Raw genomic sequence first — 24,985 nt, 5'->3', positions numbered from 1 at the left:
ATCTAATTATCACCTGGCCGAGTTCTGGCACATCTCTGCTGGCTTGCAAAACACAGCGGGTTGGCCACAAATGGCTGGTTTCACATCAGAAACATAGCTGCTGATCACATCTTTTCACTATTACTGCTAGCCTACAGCAGCACGCAGCTTCGTAAAGAACATGAAGAGAGCGTTACAAATGTGTGGTTCGGTTCCTTCTTCTATTATGTAATGATGTAAATATTAAATTCTTGATTACTGCTTCTTTGAGTACACTTAAAAATTTTAGCTTGACAATATCAGGGCAGAGAGTGGAAAAAATTATTACTTACAATTTTGTTGCAAAAGGAGATATCTTGGTTGCAGAAGGTTTTCTTTCATTTATAAAGTTATTCAGTTTGTAGCAAAAAGATATTAACAGCCTTTTTTCACCTTGGTGGTGTTCAGTTTAAATGCTGAAAGTCTGTATTAGTGCTATTAGTTTACTGTCGTAGTAATACTCGTTAGTGTTCTGTTTGTATACTGGTATGTGGTTATAGAAATCTTCCATAAAAAGCTTATTCTCCAGCTCTAATCAATTCCATGTCAATCTGAATTTGTTGCATTATGACTTAATTAAAACTACTTTAGACTTCTGTCTCTGAAAAAAATGACCTTGAATCAGGAGAATATAGAAGTCCATGGTTACTTTAAAGTATTTGAATAACTTCACTCACTTAAGTAGATTATCCACATATTTAAAGCACAAAGTGATGTGCTTTTTGTCCCCTCAGAGTCTCATTGTTTGTATCTGTGTCAAAACCTCTTTTTTAATTGCATGACCATGGCCTGTTTATTGTTCTGTTTCACTATGGAAGAGGAGAACTGAACCTACAACACTGGACAAGTAAAACCCCGGTGCAAAAATGGAGAAGATAGTTTTTAATGGAGGAAAGAAACAAATAAATCAGCCTACCTCTGGAATATACATTCAATACTGGTAGCAACAGGAGTTTCCCCGGGAAATCAGTCATGACAGATGTTCAGGACAATCAGGAGAGACCAGTATTTTACACCAAGCAAATAAACGGCTGTGGTCAGTGAGGGGTTGGGGTAATTTGCTAGAAAGGAATAGTCTGCAGGGTCTTCGTTCCCTCTCAGAAGAAATCTACGATTAAATAGATGGAAGCTGAAAGACTTTGCAAAGTCAACTCGTGCTACCTTAGTGTCATCTTTCTCACCTAAACGACCACTTTCTGAGAGACCTGCCAAGAAAAAAAAAATAATAAAAAACCTCCCAAAAGAGATATATTTTCCAACCCAGGAATAGACCTGATGAGACCCTGAGGGAACACTGAAAAACTGTCTTTATAAAAATAGGCTTGTTAATCACACAGAGGAATGCAAAGGGGCTGAAGTTTAATTTCATGTCAGGGTCTTTACCCCCTACATCATCTTTTGTCATACAAACACTTCGGGTTAAGTCAAATTTGATTATTCAGGTTCCAAAAACCCATTAACGCTTTGTCATTTATTCTGACCTGAAGTTTTGGTGCCTTGGTTGCAAACACGAGCCACCTTGTCAGCAGCTAAACAGCTTAACAATTACTTATTTCTATCCATCCACTTGCATGGAACTTAACCAAGTAGGCATAAAAAATACCTCATGGCACACGACACGCACGTGGCTATAAAATAGCCAACGGAAAGCATTAATACACCACTGAAATGTGTAATTAAACCCTCGAAATTATAAAGAGGCATTAGATATGCTTTGGATAATTGTGTCCACATTGTGGTAAACTCATCTGGTTTTCGTGCATGCAGTTATCAAGCTTAAAAAAAAGCCTTTCCTCCTCTATGTTCTAACTTTTAGTTACTCAGCAAATCTACCTCACTGGAGTGGAGGTAATCAATGAAAAAATCCACTATTTTCATGCTTAGGAAACAGCCGAGGAGCTGCTCATGCACATGCCCAGTATTTATATTGATTTTTCTAGTCAGCAAGACTGCCAGATACGGAATTTTCCTGCAATGAGCCCGAAACAAGAACTAAAGAGTTTGACAGATTTTTTTCTTAGCGGGTCTTTTCAGTTATTCTCCTGTTCTGAAAATTTTTTTACCTGAGTGACAGAAAAATCTGGCTGCCTTTCTCTGCTGCCATCTGCTGAAAACGCCTCTGGATCAGGACTGTCCCTGTGGCTTTCAACTGGGTAGAAAAAGGAGGGGCTGAAGGACAACTTTGAAGGAGAATTTTTCGGAGCAACTGCCAAAGACAAAAGGGAGGAAAAAAAAAAAAGGGGCACTGAGAAAAAGCAGAAATTCAAGTAGAAAACAATAGACTGTCCATTCTGGTTATAATTTTGTGGGCTAAAATTTCGTAAATGCTGCTGCACTGCTTTCGGGAGAAGGTGATATTTAAATCCATCTGCTCGGCAGTCAGACGGGAGCGCAAACAGCTCCAAGAGCTTTGCCGATATTCTCTGCGGATCCGCAGAACGGGGGACGCGACCTGCCCTGGTTCTCCTTAGAGCCGGGTGAAGAGGAGAGAAATTCACTATTTGAGGAGGACCGAAACACTTAGTCCCTTCCACGGGACGTTAAACTTGCCCTGTGGTGCCTGGACTTAAAAGATCATATTTTACCGGTATGTGGCACTGAAGATACTTGTTTTCCTTTACACTCGAATCAATGCTGCAAATCTACCTCACTGGCCTGGGCAACAGTAAATTTTAAAACTCTCTTTGCTTTCATATTTTACCTTTTCTGCTCTTCTGCATTTATTTACTTCTGTTTTCTGTTTGACTTTACTTTTTTTTTTTTTCAGTATTGCCCGTGATTTAGATTGTTTTGATTCTGTTTGCTATATCTGGCTCTACAATCTTTTGTTGCAAATTTTACTTATTAATTTAATCTACTTATATCTAATTTTTTCCTGAAATTATTTTACGTGTTACACTATCTTTATACACTCTTTTACTGTGCAATTTTTATGTTAACGAAGTACCCTTCCTAAGCTGTATTTTTATGCTGCTTCGATTGGTTAACTGAATTATTTTTTGTCCCTGTCCAAGCTAGGTAAATAGAATTGCTATATAATATTGTAAATAAAATCTTTATTTCCCTGAAGCTTTTATAACTCCTGAAAGATTTTAAGGGTTTAGATTGTATGTGTTTTTGTAATATTTATCTTCAAACTTCAGACTGTAATCCTTTTTCTAATTTCCCCTGACTTTTCTCTCTATAGCATGTCATAAAAATGTAATTCTATGCTAAATATATGCCCAAGTGTTTAGTCTTCCATTAATATTCATAATATTATCTAATTTTGTGCAAGTTCAGCAAGCAACAGTTGTTTTATGTATTTAATAAGATATGAAACGTAGAACTAATTTATGATTGCCATTTGCAATACCAACACTTTTCTTCCAGCCTACATTTCTACAGCGCTTCTCTCATGACTGCACTCACTAGAAAATGAACAATAAAATGGTTCATTTTATTACATTTGTTATTTTGTTATTTTCCTAAATGGATGCATTTCTCACTGTTTCCTATCTTTTTGTCTACTTTTTTTCCCTACTTTATTTCTCCTTGTATATCATGCAGCACCATCTTATGATTGAGACAGGAAGGGTTCGTTTTAAATGGTTGTTTTGGGCTCTTTTTGTTAGTTGGTTTTGGTTTTGGTTTTGTTGGGTTTGTTTATTTGTTTTAAAGAACATGTCTCTTGTTTGGGTTTCCAAATATCAAAGTTCCACTTCCCTATGCATCTCCCACTTTGCAGAAAAAATATTTTTTCTCTATTTAAGCAGGCTCAGAAAGGTTTCACAAGCATTCCAGCCCAAATGCAAAAATACACAAATGATCACGGATATGGAAGATAACTAGAGAAAAATGTCATTTTTTCTTGCACATGGAAAAAACCAATTTACTGCAAAGGAAAAAGAATTTTGCCAGTTTCAATATAGGCTTTTATCTTTAGCGTTCCCTTTAATTTTTATGCACAGACTCATAAGTAGAACTGCATGCATGAATTAGACCCTGGTATTTTGCAAAGTAAAGACCTACTAAAACCATTGGCTAGATAGTTAACACCTTATTAATAACGGGTGCATGCTCATGTTGTAGACATATTTGCATAGAATAAATATTGCGCAACTTTTAAAAAGTTTTAACATTTCTTAAAACCAGCAAACTTAACGGGAAAACCCACTGACTTCTTGAGTAGCATTTGCTTATTAAATTTGTTTTTCAAATCATACCGTTTCTCTTCAAACTTCTCTGACTCAGGTGGTTAAAATTCTGTTTAATTTGAATTAAGCATATTGAATTTGAGTTACAAGGGAGTAGAAGGCAGCGCTGGCCAGTGGAAGCACTCACTGCCCCTTTTTCATTTGCTTCTCTCTGCGTTTTGAAATGCTCACACCATGAAAATAATCCGAGATTCATTCTCACCTACAAATACTCAGGAATCCATTAGGTTGATAATAATGTTTAATTAATTTCAAATCTATGCAAGATTATTTTAACTGTTTAGCTAACTATTAAGTATGTTTTCAGCCCGTCAATGGAAGTATCCCAGTTAAAAATCTCTAAACGGAGTGTATGCACGCGAGCCTGTTTCTATTCTTCCTGCAGAGTTCACTTATTAGAGGATTTTGCCGTGTGATTTTTTTCAAAGGTGACTATGACCGAGTGTAAAGTGACCCTGAGATAAGGAGCTGCTGCTCTTTTAGGGAGGACTCTGGGAAGGCAGCACCGATAACGACACCTGTGTTTCTCATTGGTGGTAAAATGTTTGCTTAAAAGAAAAATTATAAAGGTGACCAATCCCACCGTGGGGAACCATCCACGATGACGCGTGATGAATCATTGGTTGTAATATACAATAAAATATAAAAAAGCTCTGCGCTGAGCAGATGTAGTGCACTCCTGTAATAAATTAAAAACGTGAGTTAGAAAGAGTCCACGCAGACACTTTTCTGAGCCCAAACCATGTGGGATCTACAAAGGCTTGTTTCGTACCCTATGTTTTACACAAAATGGCAGAGAAGCAACTTAGGGCAGATCATCTGAAAATAATACACTTAGCCTTTCAGGGGACACAATGCATGAGGAAAAAAAACAAGCACACTGTCGTTACTATATATTTTATATATATCCCTAAAAAATATCTAGGTATATTTTAATTAGGGATTCACCTCGAGCTTTTTATCATTTGCATGTTGAATTTCAAAGCTTGTTGTTCCAGTGTATGCTTTCTATGATTTTGGAACAAGCTGCTTCAGCAGGGCTGGCTCAAAGCCTGGCACTCCAGAGATAAAGATGATTTATTCTCCTAGAGCTAAAGAGGTTTCAGAGATCTCAGGACTGGGGGAAAAAAATAATCACTTCGAAATAAATAAGTAGAGAGGTAGGTTTTCATCGGTAGGAAAACTATAGTGTCATAACCATAAAAGCAGGATTACCTGTGAGAAAGCTGTCTCCAAAATGCTTGAGCTAAAGTGAACATCCACACTCCTGGCACGCATTGAGAGACTTGTGAGATTATAAATAAAACTGAAAGTCTAATCATTAGTTAGCACATAACACAGGCAACTATGCAATTTCCAGCAATTTTGATTAGCATTTGTATTTCTTATTAAAAATAAATAAATAAATAAACATAACATTTATTAAGTTTCTATAGTAGAAAGCCCATATCAGCTTTTGGGTAGATGTTCTAAAGCATAATTATTAGTGGGCCAGAACAGTCCGGATCTTGGACATTTTTTAGGCCCAGCTTCTACTTCTGGTGACTTCATCTCATACTTTTGCCATCTTGCTTGAAAACCCATCTGTCACCTTGTCCTTCCTCCAACCCTGCCAAGTGTCTTCAGGAACTGAGACACTCTGCAGTTACTCTTTGGTATTAAAGAGATTGAGAGCTCTTTTCTTCTATTCCTTTGATCATTTTTACAGTTTATACAAAGTCTTTTCACTCAGTGGTGTTCTTGGAGTGTCTTCCAGAAATAGCCGTTCCAATATCAAATAAATGTTCTCTCTCCTGTTGAAGTTGGTCCTATTTTCAAGAACTAAATTAACAGTTTTGACAGCAGTGTTACACTGCGAGCTTGTTTCTACCACAGATCCCAAATGCTTTTGAATCACTGCTTCCCAGAACAGTATTTCCCAAGCTGAACAGAAAATATATTTTTTCTTAAATGCTTGTCCATATTTTTTTCGTTCCTGGAATGCGTTTTTTTTCCTCTGGGTAGTTCACTAATTAACACATATCTTCCAGACATTTGTCTTGGACCTTGTTTCACACTTACAGACTATAAATGGATTTCCCTTCTTCCAGGAAGAAAGCTGTGCCTCACAGCACTTTGAAGTGATAGTCCGGATGTCTTGTTGATCTTGACTAGATATCGAGACTGCTCCAGCATCTTTCTTCCATATGGTGCATTATGTCTGAGTCACTGATGCCAGGTTTTTCCACACACAGACAAGAACCATGTAATCAATCTTATTCTTATTTTAGAATCATAGAATAGTTTGGGTTGCAAGAGACCTCAAAGATATCTAGTTCCACCCCCACTTCCATCAGCAGGGACACTTTCCACTAGACGAGGTTGCTCGAAACCCCGTCCGACCTGGCCATGAACACTTCCAGGAATGGAACGTCCACAGCTTCTCCAGGCAGCCTCTTCTATTGCCTCACCAGCCTCATAGTGGAGAATTTCTTGTTTATATCTAATCTAAATCACCCCTCTTTCAGTTCAAAGCCATCACCTCTTGTCCTATCACTACAAGCCCTTGTAAAAGGTTCCTCTCCAGCTTTCTTGTAGGTCCCCTTCAGGTGCTGGAAGGCTGCTGGAAAGCTGCTGTAAAGTCTCCTGGAGCCTTCTCCTCTCCAGGCTGAACAACTCCAACTCTCTCAAACTGTCTTCATAGGATGGGTGCTCCAGCCCTCTGATCATCTTTGTGGCTCTTCTCTGGAGTCACTCCGACAGTTCCATGTCCTTCTTATGTTGGGGGCCACAGAGCGGGACAGGGTCATCCAGGTGGGGTCTCACGAGAGATGTGCAGAGAGGCAGAATCACCTGGTCATGCATCTTTGGATGCAGCTCAGGATACAGTTGGCTTTCTGGGCTGCAAGCACATATTGCTGGGTCACGTTGAGCTTCTTGGCAACCAACGTCTCCAAGTCTTTCTCCTCAGCATTGCTCTCAGTCCATTCTCTACCCAGCCTGTAATTTGTGCTTGGGATTGCCCCAATCCATGTACAAGATCTTGCACTTGGCCTTGTTGAACTTGATGAGGTTGGCACTGGCCCACCTGTCCAGCCTGTCATGGTCCCTCTGGAGGGCATCCCTTCCCTCCAGTGTATCAACCACATCACACCGCTTGGTGTTGTAAGCAAACTTGCTGAGGGTGCACTCCATCCCGCTGTCCATGGCACCAACAAAGACATTAGACAGCAACACCAGCCCATGAGGAACGCCGCTCGTCACTGGTCTCCACTTGGACATCAAGCCATTGACTGCAACTCTGAGTGAAACCATGCAGCCAATTCCTTATCCACCGAGTGGTCCATCCTTCAAATCGATGTCTCTCCAATTCAGAGACAAGGATGTCATGTGGGACGGTGTCAAATGCTTTGCGTGAGTCCAGGTAGATGACATCAGCTGCCCTTTCCTTATCCACCAATGCTGTAGCCTCGCCATAGAAGGCCAGCAAATTTGTCAGGCATGCTTTGCCTTAGTGAAGCCATGTTGGCTGTCATCAATCAACTCCTTATTTTTGCTATGCCTTAGCATAGTTTCCTGGAGGATCTGCTCCATGACTTTGCCAGGCACAGAGGTGAGACTGACTGGCCTGTAGTTCCTCACATCTTCCTTTTTTACGTTTTTAAAAATAGGGATTGTGTTTAACACCTTGCCCAGATGTGGAAGGAATGCCCAGAAACCTCCATTTCTCCCCATAGGCAGCAGTGACTATGCCAGAAAAGTCTCCTCTCTCCTCCATTCAGCACTTTCTCAGCTGTGACAGGCCAACGTGTGTCATAGACATGTAAGTGATACCTTCAAGCAGAAATTATGCGTCTTACCAGATAAATATTAACATGCTCAGAACCCTCTAATTTAGGATATCAAGGATATGGGCAAGGAGAAGAGTAGGATATTTAGAAGTTCTGTTACACATGGAAAACAAATAAAAGACATTTATCATTCTTCTTTAAATTTAGCCCTTTAGTCACAGCCATGTCAGGTTTCCCCTTTGCAGGTCCTTCTGCCATTAGCTAAGGAGGAATTCCTGCCTTCTCTATGGCATCCAAGGAAAACAGAGCCCTGAAGAGGCTCTTGCCCAGCCTCCTGATCCCAGGTCAGAGCTGTCCTTGAGCAGAGGCAGGCACACTGCCAGCAGTGGGGAACAGGCTGCAGACCCTGCTGATGCACTCAGATATAACATCCTGGATTGATCAGCAAGTCTCATCACCACAGCTGTACCCCATCTTCGATGCATGTACTGTATTTCTGTAACTCCTTAAATCATAGATTTTCTCTGCTGAAGCGGTAGAACCTTTTATGTTTAACATTAGTTAAGGAACTCTTAGATCTTTAGTTTCCTGACAGTTTTCCTCAACAGTTGTCATTTCATTCAAGATAGCATGCTAAAATATTTGCCACACCATATTTCCTCAATTTTTTCTATATACTCTTGCTTTCACTTCTACTTAGAGTAGCTAATTGAGGATTTCTCAGCAGCAGGAGCCCTGAATAGTTTTTCGTTTTTGTAGATAGCTTAGGGAATTGTGCCAGAAATTAAAACTTGTTTGGCACATCTCTTGCAGTTGTTGCTTGTATACGCCTTCCCATTCTATCAGGCCACACCAGAAATTGTCTTTATGAGGAAGATGAGAGAAGAACAAAACAGTCACTTCTTATCCTACAAAATTTCAGCAAGTCAAGCCATGGCTATAACGTTTCCTCCCTTCTTAAGAAATAGGCTTCCCCTATCACTAACATGGATGATGCATCACCACCTAGCAGAGTCAAGGAATAAAGATTTAAAGATTAAATTACAAAGATTAGAAAACATTTGGAAACTGAACTTCATGGGCAATCCCAGATAAACATCACCTCAGTCTGAAGTGCAGGCTGTATAAAACAAACAGTATTGGTCCTCCTCCAACAACCTGTACAGTGTATCACAACTACGAAATTGCACACCTAGAGCAAAATATTCATAGATCAGAATGCTGAGGAAAACATATTCCCTGGTAAACTAAAAATGTATCAGGTTTTTATTGGTTTAGATATTCCCAAGTATTTGGCTTTTTGCAATTGCATTTGAAAAGCATGAAAACTTGATCCCCAAACGGCCTAAGAGCTCAAAGACAAGAACATAACAGAGAAACAGCAGCACACGGTTCTTTTCCTTCTCATGCTTCCAAGGGCCCATCTCGTAACACACAAAGGCTAGAAACCACACTAAACCAATCAGAATTGAGCATATTTTAAATATGTATGCATACCACATGGTCATATTTTCATAAAGCAGCTGTTTATTACACTCTCATTCAACTTTTCTCATCTTTCAACGGCACACAAAACAAAGGCAGATGTGTTGGGTAGGGTTGGGAAAGAGTTTTCCAGGGGAGCATGGAAGCACATGGGAAGGGATTGAGGAATTCAAGTGGCTACCTAAACACCAAAAACTCTGCAAGATTTGGCCCCGTGATACTTCTCCCAGAACCTCAGAAGTATATGAGAGGTCCATGGGAACCTAAGATTTTCAGCCCATTCCCCCAACACTGAATGAACACAAATGCATTGAGATTCAGCTTCAACTTCAAATAGGGCCTCCTGGTTCATCCTGAGGGGAGAGCTTTGCTTGCGTTGCTTTTATTTTAAATTGTTTTGCGGTTTGAGGATGAGTAGCAGCTATTTCTTTATATTTACTTGTATGTTTTTAAATCTTGACAGTGCCCTTTAAAGTCTTCAAAAAGCATGTATCTTTTCTCTGCATTCTGTGCGGTCAATCCTAACGTGCTATTAGAAAATCAACATTGCTGAGGAACCCCTGGCTGGGTCTGTGGAGAGCAGCCTGGAGTGTTAGTGATTCCTACTCGTCTCAGGTGGAGTCATTTGTCATTCCTTTCCCTCCAATTTCCCTTTTTTCTATTCTTTTGCTGAAACCTGATAGTTGAGATGGAATTGCTCTAAAGAATGGATAGCATGGTTCCAAGCGACAATGAAATAATCACCCAGAATCTCCCCAGTCATCCTGTTAACCTCCATGTATAATTTCCTAACTTTTTCTGTCTTTCCATCTTAAAATCTCAGCATCTTTCAAGGCATCCACTAATTCTTGCTTTTTTCCTTGAACTCCCTCTTTTTCTGTCCTATCCTTTTCAAAACGGGAACAAAGCAGCACAGCATAGCTGAAGATTTGTCAGTGAGTTACTGAGCAGTGTAATAGTTTCCAGTATTTTATATTTCTTTCTTCATGGACTTTAACATTTGCTTTTTCTAAGCAGCCGTTTTCAGCTATTTATAATTTTGTCAGTTTATTCATGAGTTGGCCGAAATTTGTCAGACCTTGTAAGAAAATTTCAGCTTGTCTCTTCTAGTGTTTATGGCAGACTTTATTATGAATGTCTTGAATTGTTCAGTTTGTTGTTGTGTCAGGATAAATCTCCAAATAGACTAAAATCGGCTGTGACAGGAAATGAGTCAAATGTACAGGGTGTTTCTGGGGAAATCAAATCTTCATGAAGACTTTTAATATGGCATCTCAAAAAATAAATTAAAAAGAGACAATAGCCATTTCATATGATCTGTCATTTTCCAAATTTACATTCAGGAAAAATGTCTGTGAGAGCTAACGATTTGTGTAAGTATTAAAATATGTTATTTACATGTTAAATATGTTAAGCCAAAGCACAGAGGAAATAGCATAGAAAAGGGTACTGCAATCTCTGATGACAGTCAACAAATTTTAAATGCTTTCTTTTGTTTTGTTTTTAAATGTATTCCTGTCTTTCTCTTGACAATAAAGGGCACATGTTAACTATTTACTCACATAATTTGCTGAACCGTGCCTGAAGTTCAGTGTCGTGGTTTAGCCCCAGCCAGCAACTACGTATCATGTGGCTGCTCACTCACTCCTCATCTCCCAGCCCACCCTGCTCCCTGGTGGGCTGGGGAGGAGAATTGGAAATAAAAGTTAAAACTTGTGGGTTGGGATAAAAAACAGTTTAACAGGACAACAAAGGAAGAGATAAACAACAACGATAATAAAATAAAATATTATAAAAAGTGGGGGATACACAATGCAATTGCTCACCACCCAGAAAAGTGATGCCCAGGCTGCTCCCAGGCAGTGACACTCACCCCCAGCCAGCTCCTCCAATTTATATACTGAGCATTACGTCATACCGTATTGAATATCCCTTTGGTGAGTTTGGGTCAGCTGTCCTGGTTGTGTCTCCTCCCAGCTTCCCATGAAAATTAACTCTATCCTAGCCAACCCCAGGACATTCAGCAGTTATATTTCAGCGCTGTGCAAGACTAAGCCCCATAAACAATTTAAAAAAATCCCATGTTAAATTTCTCCTAGTACATTTTAGCTTCATTACAGCAATAAATGGTAACCCCCTAAATACACTACTATTAAAGTGATTTACTTGTCTATTGTTAGGAGTTCGACAGGAAAACAAACTCTTTTAAAATTAAGTGTTCATAGAAAAGCAGATGTGAAGCTTGCTGGAGCTAAGGGAAATAGTTTGATTGTCTTAAACAGCCTCTGGTGAGTCCCAGAAGGAAAATTAGGAAAATAATTAACAAAATTGGAAAGTAAAACTCTCTTGAAAAGATGAAACCCAGGATTACAAGCACTTTGTTTCTCATCTTCAGTTCTGATTCCAGTTTGCACCTCTCACCTTCTCATTAACTGCTGCACACATCTAGCAGACTATGCTGCTCTCAGGAGTGTTACCTTTCTCATCAGTTGGCATAGTTTTCATAGTTTTCAGATCAAACGCAGTATATGCATTTTCCAGGTTCATACAGTGACTCAAAGGCTGTAAAATTCCCACCGGCTAAGTGCTTTTAGCAGAAAAATCCCAACATGCGCACAAGGGTTCAAATCAACACATGCAGCTAGTTTTGTATTTTAACACAAGAGCATGTTCAGATGTCACTCTGAAGTGAATAGATACAAGCTGTTAAATTTTACTATTTTATTACATTTGCACAGGCACAATTTCATCCATTGGCAGTTGTGCTGAGATAAGACAAGAAATTATAATGGAAATAACATTTTGGCCTGGAAGAAGTTAATTTAAATGGTACTTTTTGGGCACGTCAACATGGTCTCCAGCTGACAGTTACATGCCAGCTGTGCCAATACTCCAGATGGGCAGCACACACAGATCTGAAAATTATAGGTATGTTATAGAGAATATCCTGTATCCAGGCTAAAAAATTGCTTTAAAAACCAAAATCTACATCATGAACAGCCCTGTGTACAAATCTAAACAGCTTCCAGCACACAGCTTGCTCTCTTCACTCCAGCTCAGAGCATGGAAACAATGAGATCCCAAATGTCTACATCTACCTATCATAGACATGCCCTGTATCATAGAATCATAGAACAGTTTGGGTTGGAAGGGACTTTTAAAGGCCATCTAGTCAAATCCTGCTGCAAAGACCAGGCACATCTTCACCTAGATCAAGTTGCTCCAACACTCATCCAACCTTACCCTGAATGTCTCCAGGAATGGGGCATCCACCACCTCTCCGGGCAACCTGTTCCAGTGTTTTACCACCCTCATCGTAAAACTTTTCTTCCTTCCCTGGATGCCTAGATCCTGTAAAAATCAGCATACTTAAATGTTAAGCAAGCTAAGATTTTTTTTAAGTAATATATTTTCTTTGACCAACTGAGCATTTGGAAAATGTAGACAAGCTTTCTGACCTGTTATTCAGGTCTTTTTTGAATTTCAAGCATACACCTAAAACATAAACATCATTGGGAATACTCAGGTTGGTAATATTAGTTACATAAAAAGAAGTTCTAATTCACCTGAATGGTTATGGTTATGATCTAAAGGGTTATCTGCATGTATAACTATGTGTTAGAACAGTCTTCAGAACGCATCAAGAAATCTCCGTCAGGTTTGGACATCTTTTGTGAAAGGAGACAGAAAAAGCAATAAAAGGGTGTCTCTTCTGTACAGAAAAAAGCCATTACAACCAGCTTAATTGTTCAAAACATCTGGTTTCACTCCCTTTTCGGTGACGAAAAACTGCCCCTAAATCTTGAGGCTGGCAGTCCTATGGGAGGAGGCTCCCAGAACTCTGACACTGCATAAAACTAAAGTGCATGGAAATATAAATCCACTTCTAACTTCAGCAGTGTTAACAATCTATGAGAAAAGAAGCCAGGGACTTTCTTCCAGGGTGTATGGCCACATTGTATGGCAAAGCTCGGGTTTCTCCATAAGTATGCTCAAATCCCGCGGACTTCGTTACATCTTCAAAGTTTTTAAGTACATACTAAACCCTAAGACCCCTAAATGCTTTATGGGACTGGGCCTTTTATAACTTGCCTGAGTTATGGCTGCGATTTACTGTGGGATCAGAACAGCCACATCAGGGTATAATAAAACAAGGTATTTCTTCATTACTACTCTTTAAATGGAGAAAACTGATGGGAAACATATTTGTGTTTTGGTTTGTTTGGGGGTTTTTTTAATTATCGTTATTTTTCTAGGTGTTCTAGCATGAATTTGTAAACAAGATTTCCTAGGACAAATCTGATGATGTGATTTTGCTGGTCAAAAGTGACAGCAGTTCTTCTCCCCTTGGTCATGCAATAAACAACTCTGTAAAATGCAGTGGGAAGAACTCACTCACAGCTCTCGGGAAAATAAACCTTTTGAGAAAACAATCAAGAAAAATATACTCTCTAAGAGAGTTATGTTTGAGAGCATTTTTCCACTCAGAGAACTGCAGTCTTAGGCATTTCGTATCAGAGGCGAAGTGCTGGAAAGAACTGTCAAAAGTATGTTGCTAAAGCTGCACAACCTGACAGAAAACCATTGCTGAGGTTCATATCTTGGTTTCTCTTCTACATGCAGGTTTGTATCGACTTGGGTTTTCATGGCGATTGAGTTTTTCCCTCCCAGGATGGAAAGTAAGAGCCTCTTCCTAAGCCTATTACTGTGCTACAGTTTGCTCAGAGCTGCCGATTCTCACATGGTAATTGAAGAGAAGACAGAACGCAACCCGTCAAGGAGCAACAAAATGAACCTTCCAGATCTCCCGCCCATCTCCATCGTAGGTTAGTAAAATCCGCTGTTCAGGCCCAAATTAACAAGATTTGCAGAAAATACAGCTGTTGATTAATAAGGATTATTTTGATGGCTCACTGCAACATTGCCATTTCATACAAATGCCTTAGGAGTACGCAGAACTGCAGTGGGAATGCAGCTACAGCATCCAAGAATGGCAATGTGGCAAACCACAGTTAAAAAAAAAAATCAGACAACTTATTTTAGTTTTACAGATTTCACTTCAGGTCACATCATACTGTAAGTCTTTTTATATTTAAGAGAAGGGTTTTTCTGTTAATATGGGCATTAATCTTCCTTTGAAAGTCTGGTGCAAATAGAAAAAGTAAAGTTTGTTTTTTTCAGTTTCTGCTCTTATGGAAAAGCAATCGAGAAATCTAATCTAAGAAATTAATATAACCTCGGTTTACCTGTGTGTCAAGCAATCTTAAATCAGGGGAAGAAAAAAGCACTGCAAGGGAGAGCCAGAGGTCACCTGTTTATCCAAGACAGGACCAGATAAGTCCCAGCTGTTACTGGCATGGGACCATCTGTCCTGTTAGGGAGAAACCCTGCCAGGGCAACGCTTAACTCTTGTCTTCATGAGCTTTTTTCCTAGTGTCTGCCTTAACTCTTTCAATGTAATTTAAGCCAACTTTTTCAAGAAACTAAACAGGCATTTGGGGATAATTAGCTGAAGTACACCATTCATAACTGTGTCAAAATTTTAATAATTCAAAAAATAAAGCTTCACTTGTTTAGCTTTTAGGACTTTTGCTTAAAGTAGTCTGGTTTCTGACCTCGTTTCCTGTATTTTCTCTTCGCTCTTGCCTTTCTTTAAGGAGAAACAATTGCCCCACACATGCATTTCCAATGGAATCTGAATCTCTGAATCCTAAGTTAACTCAAAGTTGTTTAATTGCAAGTTTATTAAAGCTTGTGCCATTCCACAGCCTCCCAAGCTATATCATTCCAAGGTCCTTGTGATCCTAGATGCCTTCAGTCTCACACTTCCAGTATTTTTTTTAATTCCAATTAAAATCAGGCATATAAAATATATTCCCTGCAGCTGATTTCTTCATCTCCTCACAAAAACCTGCCCATGCCTTGAGTGTGGCAGATAGGCCAACAGACATCCAAGATGGCCAAAATCCCCTAACGCCGTCAGGTCCTTTTGCTTTGGATGGTTCTGCAGTGCCTCACAAAAACCCTTCCTCCCTCTGCAAGAGACACGTCCTCCCCCAGGAGCAGAGCATCCCTATATCCTCAGCACCCCGTGCTTGTGAAAACCAGTGTACGCTTGTTAATTCCTGCCAAAATCATGCAGGTAACACCACATTTTAACAGGAAAGAAAAAAAAGGAATTCTGAACATTTTTCCTATTTTTGTTCATGTGACTAATGTGCATAAGTACCTACAACTTTTACACAGATACCTTTAATTTCATTTCTCTGAAATTATTTTCCCTGTTCGCATTTGACCGAACAATGTGTAAAAAAGCCCTCCTAAAATACAAACATCGGTGGTTTTCTGCTTCACACGAGCGACAGTGACAGCAGAAGTTCAGAGGTAATGTGTGAGGATGGGTCCAAGACAGTAACTTCTTCCCTGCAGAACATGCAGGGAGGAGGTGGCAATGCAGGTTACCTGCCTTCTCTCGCATAAGGAATAGTATTGAGCATCTCAATTAAATAACATGTACTGTAAAATTGATTTAATATTAATGCTGTGCTATTCTCTTTTAAGATTTAACTAAAAGATCCCAGAAAGTCAGCAGGAAAGAGGCAGAGAATAAGAAAGCTTCCAAGGTAGGTGGCTGTTCAGAAAACACTGTTGAGTTTGAATGGTTTATTCCATCTATAGTTCTCTTCATTGTATTCATTTGCAAGGTTTTTACAGCCATTCCCCAACTGAAATAATTAACATACAGTTTGAAGCTCTAAATACTGTAAAAACAGATGCAAAACATTAATAGTGGAACGAAAACTATGTGACCTTACATTAGTTAGAGGTTGTAGTTTGGGTTTGGGAAGGCTTGTTGGTTTTGATTTTGCTTTTGTTTTTTACAGTCCTCTCTTACACAAGAGGTCCTTTAGCCTTGAGCTGTTTTAAGTATTTGTAAAATTATTTAGTCATCTGCCATAAAAAAATATCATTGTCAGTCACACCATGCAGGCTCTGCAGCCCAGGGGCACAAACTCACTGTCTGCTAATTTTTAACTGCGGGTGCCAAAAATTTGAAGTAGAGGCATCCAAGAAGTTGGAATTTGGTGGAAAATGTTAACTAGTAACAGCAGATTCAGACGGATAGATTTCCTTAATGTGATGTTACCCACAGGTCTTGAATGTGAAGTATTACATGTGCTGGACTCCTACATTTAAAAAATTGTCTAAAAGAGTAGAAAACAGCATTTTTACTCTGCTTTTAATGTGTCACAATAGCCATTTATAGCCAAACGAGTCATTGCTGCAGCCAGAAACATTTAGAGCTCCTTCTTTTCCTTTCTTGTTAATGTCTTGTGTGGCCAGCACTTCCTAAATTCGCAGGATGATCGAGGTCGAAAGGGGCCTCAGGACGTCATTTAGTCCCACCTTCAGCTCAAAGCCAGATATTCTTGCCATCAAACTTCATCTAAGTATTCTTGTTTAAAAGCTCCTAAGGCACTTAGAGACCTCAGAACGTTTTACCTTAAAACTGAAACTCCTGAGAAACTACCAAGTTAAAAAAAGGGCGTAGGGCTCCTGTAGCTGGAGGGCTCCTGAGGCCTCTCCCAGGTCCCTGGCACATGCTGATCAACCCAAAGTTTTCCACCTTCCCAAATCACTGACAGAGCAGCAGCTCTCCTCGGGTGGGCGGGCAGATCTTTTTCAGCTCACTTACCTGTCTGCAGGTAAGGATTCCCATGCACAGAAGTTTGCCGAGCTCCAAAGGCAGCTTGACAAACCAACCACGCAAGGCAGAGGTTCGCTAAGTCACGTCCCCTTTCTCTCGGCTGCGCAGTTTAGGAAACAGAGCCGATACCAGCCCCATAGATCGACATGGAGGTTTCACTCTCTCATTCAAAAAGTCTGGGTTTCCAAGAGTAATTCGTTACTTTGTTCTACTGATAACATCGTTATCTTCGAAGTTTCTTGTGTCCCTTTCTTCACTGCGGCCACATTCTTCCCTACAGAGCATTTTCCAACACTCTATCCAGTCATGTTTCTAATTGCTCAACATATGGGGCTCATGAGGTTTAACATTCTGCTCGGTGGGCTGCTCTCAAGCCAGCATCTCCCATGATACAGACCCACCACATCTCCATGTTGCTACTAATATAGGCCTCACCGCCAGCAACTGCCAACTCATCTCAAGCCAGAAGCTCCCACAGTTCACTTTCTTTGCACCTATACTTTATTCTAACCTGTACTCATCTTACTTTTGTATGAATTTTCACGTTTTTTCTTCTAGAAGAATGCTGAACCGAAGACGCCTCTGAAGCCAAGGCCTGCGCCAGCTGCTGACTGTGTGCCAAACTTCAAAACCTGCAAACCACACTTAAATTCATGTTGTAACTACTGCGCATTGTGCAAATGCCGAATTTTTTGGACCATCTGCCAGTGTGTGACGTTAAACCCAAAGTGCTAAGCCAAACTGGAGATGCAATAAGGCTTCCATCCTTCACTAGCTTCTCAACTGTGTATTTCAAACTGCCCCATGTGCACAGCAATCGAAGTAGAGAGCTTTGAAGCTGGCAGCTTGGATTTCGCCCTCTTAATATTAAGTGGACAATGTGGGGTTTTTTTATGGTGTTAATGCTGTCACAAACAGGATGTTTTTTCAGGGAGAAAAAAAACAGGGAGATTGACCTTGAACAGGTATTTTTAGCAAAACTGACCTGCATTTTAAGAATAATTCTGGGGTTTTGTTGGTTTGGAGTTTTGGGGTTTTTTTGTTTGGTCGGGGTTTTTTGAAGGGTCATATTAACCACATATTAATCACATTTTTGAAAGCTCTAACTGGCACCACAAACCCTGCACCAATGGCATGCAAAGAGCCACACTATAACAGGACCAGTTAATCCTTTAAGGGACCAAACTCGTGTTCGCCCACAAAGAGAGAACAGCACCAGCTTCCAGCACAGCCGAAATATCATGCTGAAAATGCAGGTTTCAGGGTTAACTCCCTTTTCACACATTCAGCAAAAATCATGATGAGAATTCACATAGGTTATTTTATGTGAAAAGACAGACTCCAAACAATAAGGCAGTTTTTCAGTCATCCCCAGCTGAGCATCAGTACATCCACCTGCAGAGTCTTTGGTCAGCCTACCAGTAATCAGTATCTCCAAGGTGAATAATATACATGTATATTTGAACCCTGGACATATCTGTGCCTCATGACTTAAAAAAATCAGATTTTTTCCCCCAGCCATATCCACAGGAATAGAGTTCTCAGCCCTTCTCCTGCTGCCAAGGATACAGTGCACATTGACCCCAAAAGCAGCAACACATACCCAGGGCTTTGAGGAAGAAAGGAAAGATCAAAAATTGAATGTGTATCCCACATTACAAGCAATCAGTCTCTCTTTCTTGGCCCGTTATTACTATGAGCAACTCCCAGCATTCACCCACCTCAAGCATGAATTTAGGTGACAATCTCCATGTGCTGCAGAAAAAAAAATATATATCAAATGCTGTAGCAAGTCTTAAAGGCTCAGAAGCAGCTTTGAATGTATGGATGAAGCTCAAGGCAGCAGCAAACAGGTATCCAGAAGACACTTTTGTCTTGTTCTTGAAGGTCTTTACCTTGGTCTTGAGTTACCCAAGATGGCACAAGAGGAAAGCTCTTCTTGCTTAAACTACCAGGAGAGATGTTGGTAGGTCACAGGAAAGCTACGGAATGGACTCAGAACCTGTCTCCAACACTCAGAAGTATGTCCCCAGACTCCTCACCTGCCAACTCCAGCTCTTGCTTTCTCGTCCTCTGTCCCATATCTACAATGTTCCCCTCCCCAGCTCATGTACACTGTTTTTTCTTCTGTGGGCCTTTCTTGATTTTAGTCTTTTCCCTTCATCTCACTGCTGTTGCCAGAGACCACAGGGGTCATTGCACCCCCGGAGCTAAAACCACATCTTCTTCACTCCACCTGCCTGCAAGATGCCTGCACCAGTGACCCTACCAATGCTCTTTGGCTTTCACAATCAGGTTTTTCTAACCATGAATTTCTAATCCCCATCCTGAATTTTCTAATGCTCTCTGCAGGTCTAATTGAGAGGAAATTTCTTTATTGATTTCTAAGCACAGGTGAGGGCTACAAAAATCTTCCAGGCAGGCAAAGATGATACAGATGACACTCTAAAGGGGATTAAGCCATATGAACTTTTTTTCTTCTAACAGTCGATCCAAAGCCCAGAGCTGAAAACATAGTTCAGATGTGGACAGAAATGTTTTTTCATCTTAGAGATATTTATACAGATGACAGAGATTAATCTAAGAAAGAGCCCAAATGATGACAAGATGTCATAATCTTTTATAAAATACACCAGCTGTCATATATGATGCAAGCTTGAATTATTTTAAATGTACATACGTATTTCTTTTAATCAGACATCCTAGCTCAGGATGAGAAAAAGAGGATGAGAAGGAAGAATGATACAACATTACAATGGGCTTAGGAAAAAGAATTTGGCCCCTTCTTTTACTAGGTAAAGATGTAGATTCTCATCAAGGTGTTTTGAAATTCTCATAAGAAATTGTCCTTGATTGATACTGAAATCATATCAACAATCACACAACAACTTCTCATGTGGAAACAATTTCATTGTCTTACCAGAATGTCCAGCTGGGCAGAAAAATTGTATTTTACCAGGGTGGAGGGGAGCAGGAGGAGAGGAAAATGGAAGGAAGGAAAGGCAGATATCAAACAAACAGCTCGTGCTGTTCTCTAGACAGCAGCTTTCACTTGAGTTTTCCAGAATCACAGAATGGTTGAGGTTGGCAGGGACCTCCTGGAGTCATCTGGTCCAATCCCATCTAGAGCTGGTTGCCCAGGACCACGTCTGGGCAGCTTTTGAATATCTCCAAGGAGGGAGACCCCACAGCCACCCTGGGCAACTCTCTCCAGTATGTCCCCGTCTCTGTTGTACTGGGGAGGCCCGAACTGGACACAGGACTCCAGGTGTGGCCTTACCAGTGCTGAGCAGAGGGGAAGGACCCTCTCCCTGACCTGCTGCCAACAGTCCTCCTAACACAGCCCAGGACACCTTTGCCTCCTTTGCCGCAAGGGCACATTACTGACCTGCGCTCAACTTGGTGTCCACCAGAACCCCAAGGTCCCTTTCTGCAGAACTGCTTTCCAGCCGGGTGCACCCCAGCGTTTACTTGTGCTTGGACTGCCCCTCCTCCAGTGCAGAACTTTGTGTTTCTCCTTGTTGAACACCATAAGGTTCCTGGCAGAGCGTTTCTCCAGACTGTCAAGGTCTCTCTGGATGGCAGCATGATCCTCTGGCATATCAGCCACTCCTCCCAGTTTTGTGTCAATGGCAAACTCACTGGGGGTGCACTCTGCCCCATCGTCCAGATCATTCATGAAGATGTTGGCCGCAGCCTGTAGCTGCCAGCGAAGGAAATGGAAAGCACTGAGACCCACAAGGAGGAGCTGGAGACATGGAAGCTGAACCAGCGAAGTACAGGATGGTGCATGTCCAGGATGGGTTTCCTTCCAATGAAGGAAAATTCAAGATCCTGTCATACTTTTTAATATAGCATTTATATGTAGTGCATTTTGAACAAATTTGATTTATTAATAAGCCTTTTTTGTAACTGGAATTGGTTAGAAAGAGGTTATGCTTTGCCATTCATCTATCACACTAAAGAATATATATAATCAAGTACTCTGAAGTTGTTATTAGTTTTGGTGACTTTACTTTTCCAGGTAAAGATGACATTGCATGACGTATTGATAGGATACAGAAATCAGTAAAACATGTACACCTAATATTTACTTGCTGTATTTAGTTTGAACTGATAATCGTCTTGAGGAGTTGTTTGTAAGTGTAAGAGCTCCCTAAGGGATCTGTCTCACGTCATCAGCATGCACATGATAAAACATACACATGAGGAAGATGGAATGCTTAATTTTTAGTTGTGACACACCAAAATGTCTCCACTGAAAACTTATTGGAATTCAACTTTAGAGACACACCTAGTAATGCTCCCTGACAGAGAAATTTTGCTCCTAGAGACTAATAGAAATTTTACCCTAATTACACCTTAGTAGGATTAAGCACAAACAAATCACTATTAGTTTTTCCAAATATTACCTATTTTCCATGAATTTAAAACAGATACTGTATTTTTCACATCCAAAGTACTGATTTGATTGCTTATCATCACGCTCAGAGACCATAAAATCCAAGTTTATCCTGATGGATAAAACAAATGGTAGAATTAATATCTTAATTGACTATACCAAACTAGCTCTAAACACCTCATCGTTTTCTAGGCTAATTACTGAAACTCTCCAAAAGACCCAAAAACGAAAACAAACAGCTCCCCATGTCAGTCTTTAGGATCTTCTCACAGAAGGAAAGATCTGATGGAAGACAGAACAACTTTTTCCAAGTTCTACAGATGAGTCAACAGTATCTGCAACGCTGCCTTGGCTGAAGGTGATGAAAGGTTCAGTAAAGTCCCTTTGAGATGCAGGGACAGTGTTAACCTCATAGTGAAATCAATTACAGGAGAAGCCGATGGAGAATTATATACCCAAGCTGAGGAGCCAAGGAAGAACTTGTACGTGCCATGTCCAAAGCTGACTCTGTGGGAGCTCTATTTTACAGAACAAAAACATCATCTTAGTCCTATGTCAAACAAGCTTCATGGAGTATTGTTGGACATGCTATTGGTGAGATGCTGCAGTCCTGAGGTCACTCACTGTCTGGGTGTGGACATTAAATAACATCTAAGGCCAATGCAAAAAAGCATTAAATCATAACATTTGTCCTCAAAGCATTTCAAGTTGAATTAGACCATTCTATAGCCAGAAGTTTCTCCATAAACACACTAAATAGACCAATTCAGAATTTGTTCACATCCAGCATCCTACTTAACTCAGAAAGACATGACTGAGTTGCAGAATCAGGGCTGAAAAAGAAAATAATTGAAAATGAACTCCCCTAACAAACTCCTGAGCAGTTCACATTTCTCCTGTCTGCTTCTGAACTCCGAAGCGCTGCCCTTCCCGACAGCCGTCTCCACTCAGCCATCTCAGCACACACAAGGAAAAGCATGGGAAGGTCTGCTGCGGTTACTGCTCTGCAAAATCCCAAATGCCACTGTAATACTAACTTAACTGCCAAAACTGGAAGTGCACAACAAACAGCTACTCATTTCCAAAGAGAAACATCATCTTAGATTTTTGTGTTATCTTTAATTGTTGAAAAGAAATAATCGCTTCCTGTGTCAGGTGTCAACCACTTCATGCTTTTCCCACTGTGGGGATGAGGCAAATCCCATGTCACTTTTGACAGGCACCCCACCAAAGGTAACGAGTGAGGTCCCCCACACTGCTAAAGGCTACAGTTCGCAAGTCACAACGTAATTGTAATAATGCAACTGAGGGCATCACAGGTGGGCCCATTCATGGGCAGCGCTGAACCTTGGCCCTCCATGAACAGTTCTTCTGTCTCTGTTCATGCAACCTCCGCTCTGAGCTCTTTCAGCTTTCGTTTTGTCCGCATCCAGACTCCACTAAGAATTTTTCAATGGCATCATCAGCTCCCGTCAGTCACAGAGTCACAGGCTGGATGGGGTTGAAGGGACCTCTGCAGATCCCCCAGTCCAACCCCCCTGCTCACGCAGGGTCACCAGAGCAGATCACACAGGTCGGTCCAGTTGGGTTTGAATGTCTCCAGAGAAGGAGACTCCACACCCACTCTGGGCAGCCTGGTCCAGGCTCTGGCACCTCAAAAGAAGTTTCTCCTCATATTCATATAGAACTTCCTGTGTTTCAGTCTGTGCCCGTTGCCCCTCACCCTGTCATTGGGCACCACTGAACAGAGTCTGGTCCGTCCTCTGACACCCACCCTGGAGATGTTTATAAACATTGATGAGATCCCCTCTCAGCTTCTCTTCTCCAGCTGAACAGCCCCAGCTCTCCCAGTCTCTTCTCATGAGAAAGATGCTCCAGACCCCTCAGCATCTTTGTAGCCTCCACTGGACTCCCTCCAGTAATTCCTTGTCCTTCTTAAACTGGGTATAGCACAAAGCACAGGAACACACACAACAGACCCGCACTGCATTTCCTTACTCTCAGTAGCTCAAGCCTGCAAAATGGAAGCATAGCCTTGTGGCTTCTCACCCAAGTCAGCTACATCACCAGCTACAGGACCTGTTGTAACATCCCAGTCCTCGTAACACACTTAATGCCATTCTTGAACACAATAGAAAAGATAACACCTGCTCCAGAAAGCTCCAGATTAGAGATGTCGAGATGTTCTACTGATAACTTACCTAACATGCTTTAACAGTGCTCCCGATTTCTTCAGATCCAACAATATATTGAGGACCCTGAAGTCAGCAGGAGCTTGCAGCTCTGCCACTGATCAGCTCTCACAACAGTGAGAGAAGTTACATACCTAGAGAGGATTTGGTGGAATTTTCTTCCCCAGCAAATTACCCTGATCTGGGGACCAAGACATCCACATGTCAGTCTGGCATGCCAGGCTAGTTTAGGTTTTTCTGGTCCTCCAGAATGAACACAGCTATTTTCTGCTTCTTGCACTTGAAGGAGCTAAGAAGAGCTATACAAAAATTTGCCTTCCCCAACACACACACTTTTTTTTTTTTTTTCCTGGTAACTGATTTACTGAAAAAGACCAGTTCAGCAGCGTCAGCACAGGTGCCAAGTGCCATCTCACGCCCACCAGGAACAGCCATGCAAGGCTGGCAGATGTGACACGGGGCCTACGGGAGACAGGGCCTGTCTGGGTCAGCAGCACAAGGCCGGACACACACTGGGGTACCTGAAAGACCCACCAACCACTCCCAAAGTGCCCTTCTTAAATTCACGGTGCCTGCATATTCCTTTCTGAGGTAATACAGAGATTTTACTGGCAAATCTCAGACAACATGCAGACAGCCAACACATGGCTAAGTCCTTCTCCCACCTCTCCTAGAAGAAGTAGGAGGCTTTAGTCATTTCTGCAAGATTTCTCAGTGAAATGAAAAGATATTACAATTTCTGCATGGCATATGCACAGGTATTTCTATCCAGGAAATCCTTTGAGATGAAATCCTGACCTGAAATCTGACAGCCCTAGAATGGCTGTAATAGTGTCACAACACAATTCACACCTGGCATTCATTTAATAGTCATAAAAGCAAGAAAAGACAAAAATACACCCTCCCCAGTGATCCAGTTCAGGCCCCTTTGCATCATTGGAAATCTTCTATTGACTTTAATACACTTAAACACCTTCATTGCTCACTCTCTACCATCAGATAGATTTAGCTAATAACAGTGTTCTTGTGGTACCCTTGCTGGTTTTGGCAGTTTCCTCAGCTAAAATGTCCCTTCACTCTGCACAGCTGCCTCAAATAGGTAAATGACAGTATTGTACAACTTATGACTGTAATAGCCAGGAATCAACTATGAGAATATCCAGTCTCACTCTTCCTTGTATTCCATTCAAACAAGTGTGGCATTTAAAAAACAA

The 24,985-nt window shown here is 40.9% G+C and overlaps 1 protein-coding gene across 1 annotated transcript; it reads left to right on the top strand.

The window, feature by feature from the left end:
• Positions 1-2,431: 2,431 nt before the first annotated feature.
• ASIP (agouti signaling protein) lies at positions 2,432-18,282 on the top strand. The gene is made up of 4 exons (XM_065645770.1): positions 2,432-2,605; positions 14,093-14,295; positions 16,031-16,092; positions 17,736-18,282. The coding sequence occupies exons 2-4, from the start codon at positions 14,115-14,117 to the stop codon at positions 17,910-17,912; spliced, it is 420 nt and encodes a 139-aa protein (XP_065501842.1). The 5' UTR covers positions 2,432-2,605; positions 14,093-14,114; the 3' UTR covers positions 17,913-18,282.
• Positions 18,283-24,985: the final 6,703 nt, after the last annotated feature.

Source organism: Caloenas nicobarica, chromosome 15, assembly GCF_036013445.1.
Source record: "Caloenas nicobarica isolate bCalNic1 chromosome 15, bCalNic1.hap1, whole genome shotgun sequence".
Classification (NCBI taxonomy): domain Eukaryota; kingdom Metazoa; phylum Chordata; class Aves; order Columbiformes; family Columbidae; genus Caloenas; species Caloenas nicobarica.
Note: the sequence above shows the minus strand (reverse complement) of the source record. Positions and strands in the feature narration are given on the sequence as shown.

Bases quoted from the DNA above. Each gene is read 5' to 3' on its own strand.
- ASIP (XM_065645770.1), top strand. From the start codon at position 14,115: ATGGCGATTGAGTTTTTCCCTCCCAGGATGGAAAGTAAGAGCCTCTTC. The intron at 14,296-16,030 runs GTTAGTAAAATC...TTCTCTTTTAAG, and splicing joins CCCGCCCATCTCCATCGTAG to ATTTAACTAAAAGATCCCAG. The intron at 16,093-17,735 runs GTAGGTGGCTGT...TTTTTCTTCTAG, and splicing joins AGAATAAGAAAGCTTCCAAG to AAGAATGCTGAACCGAAGAC.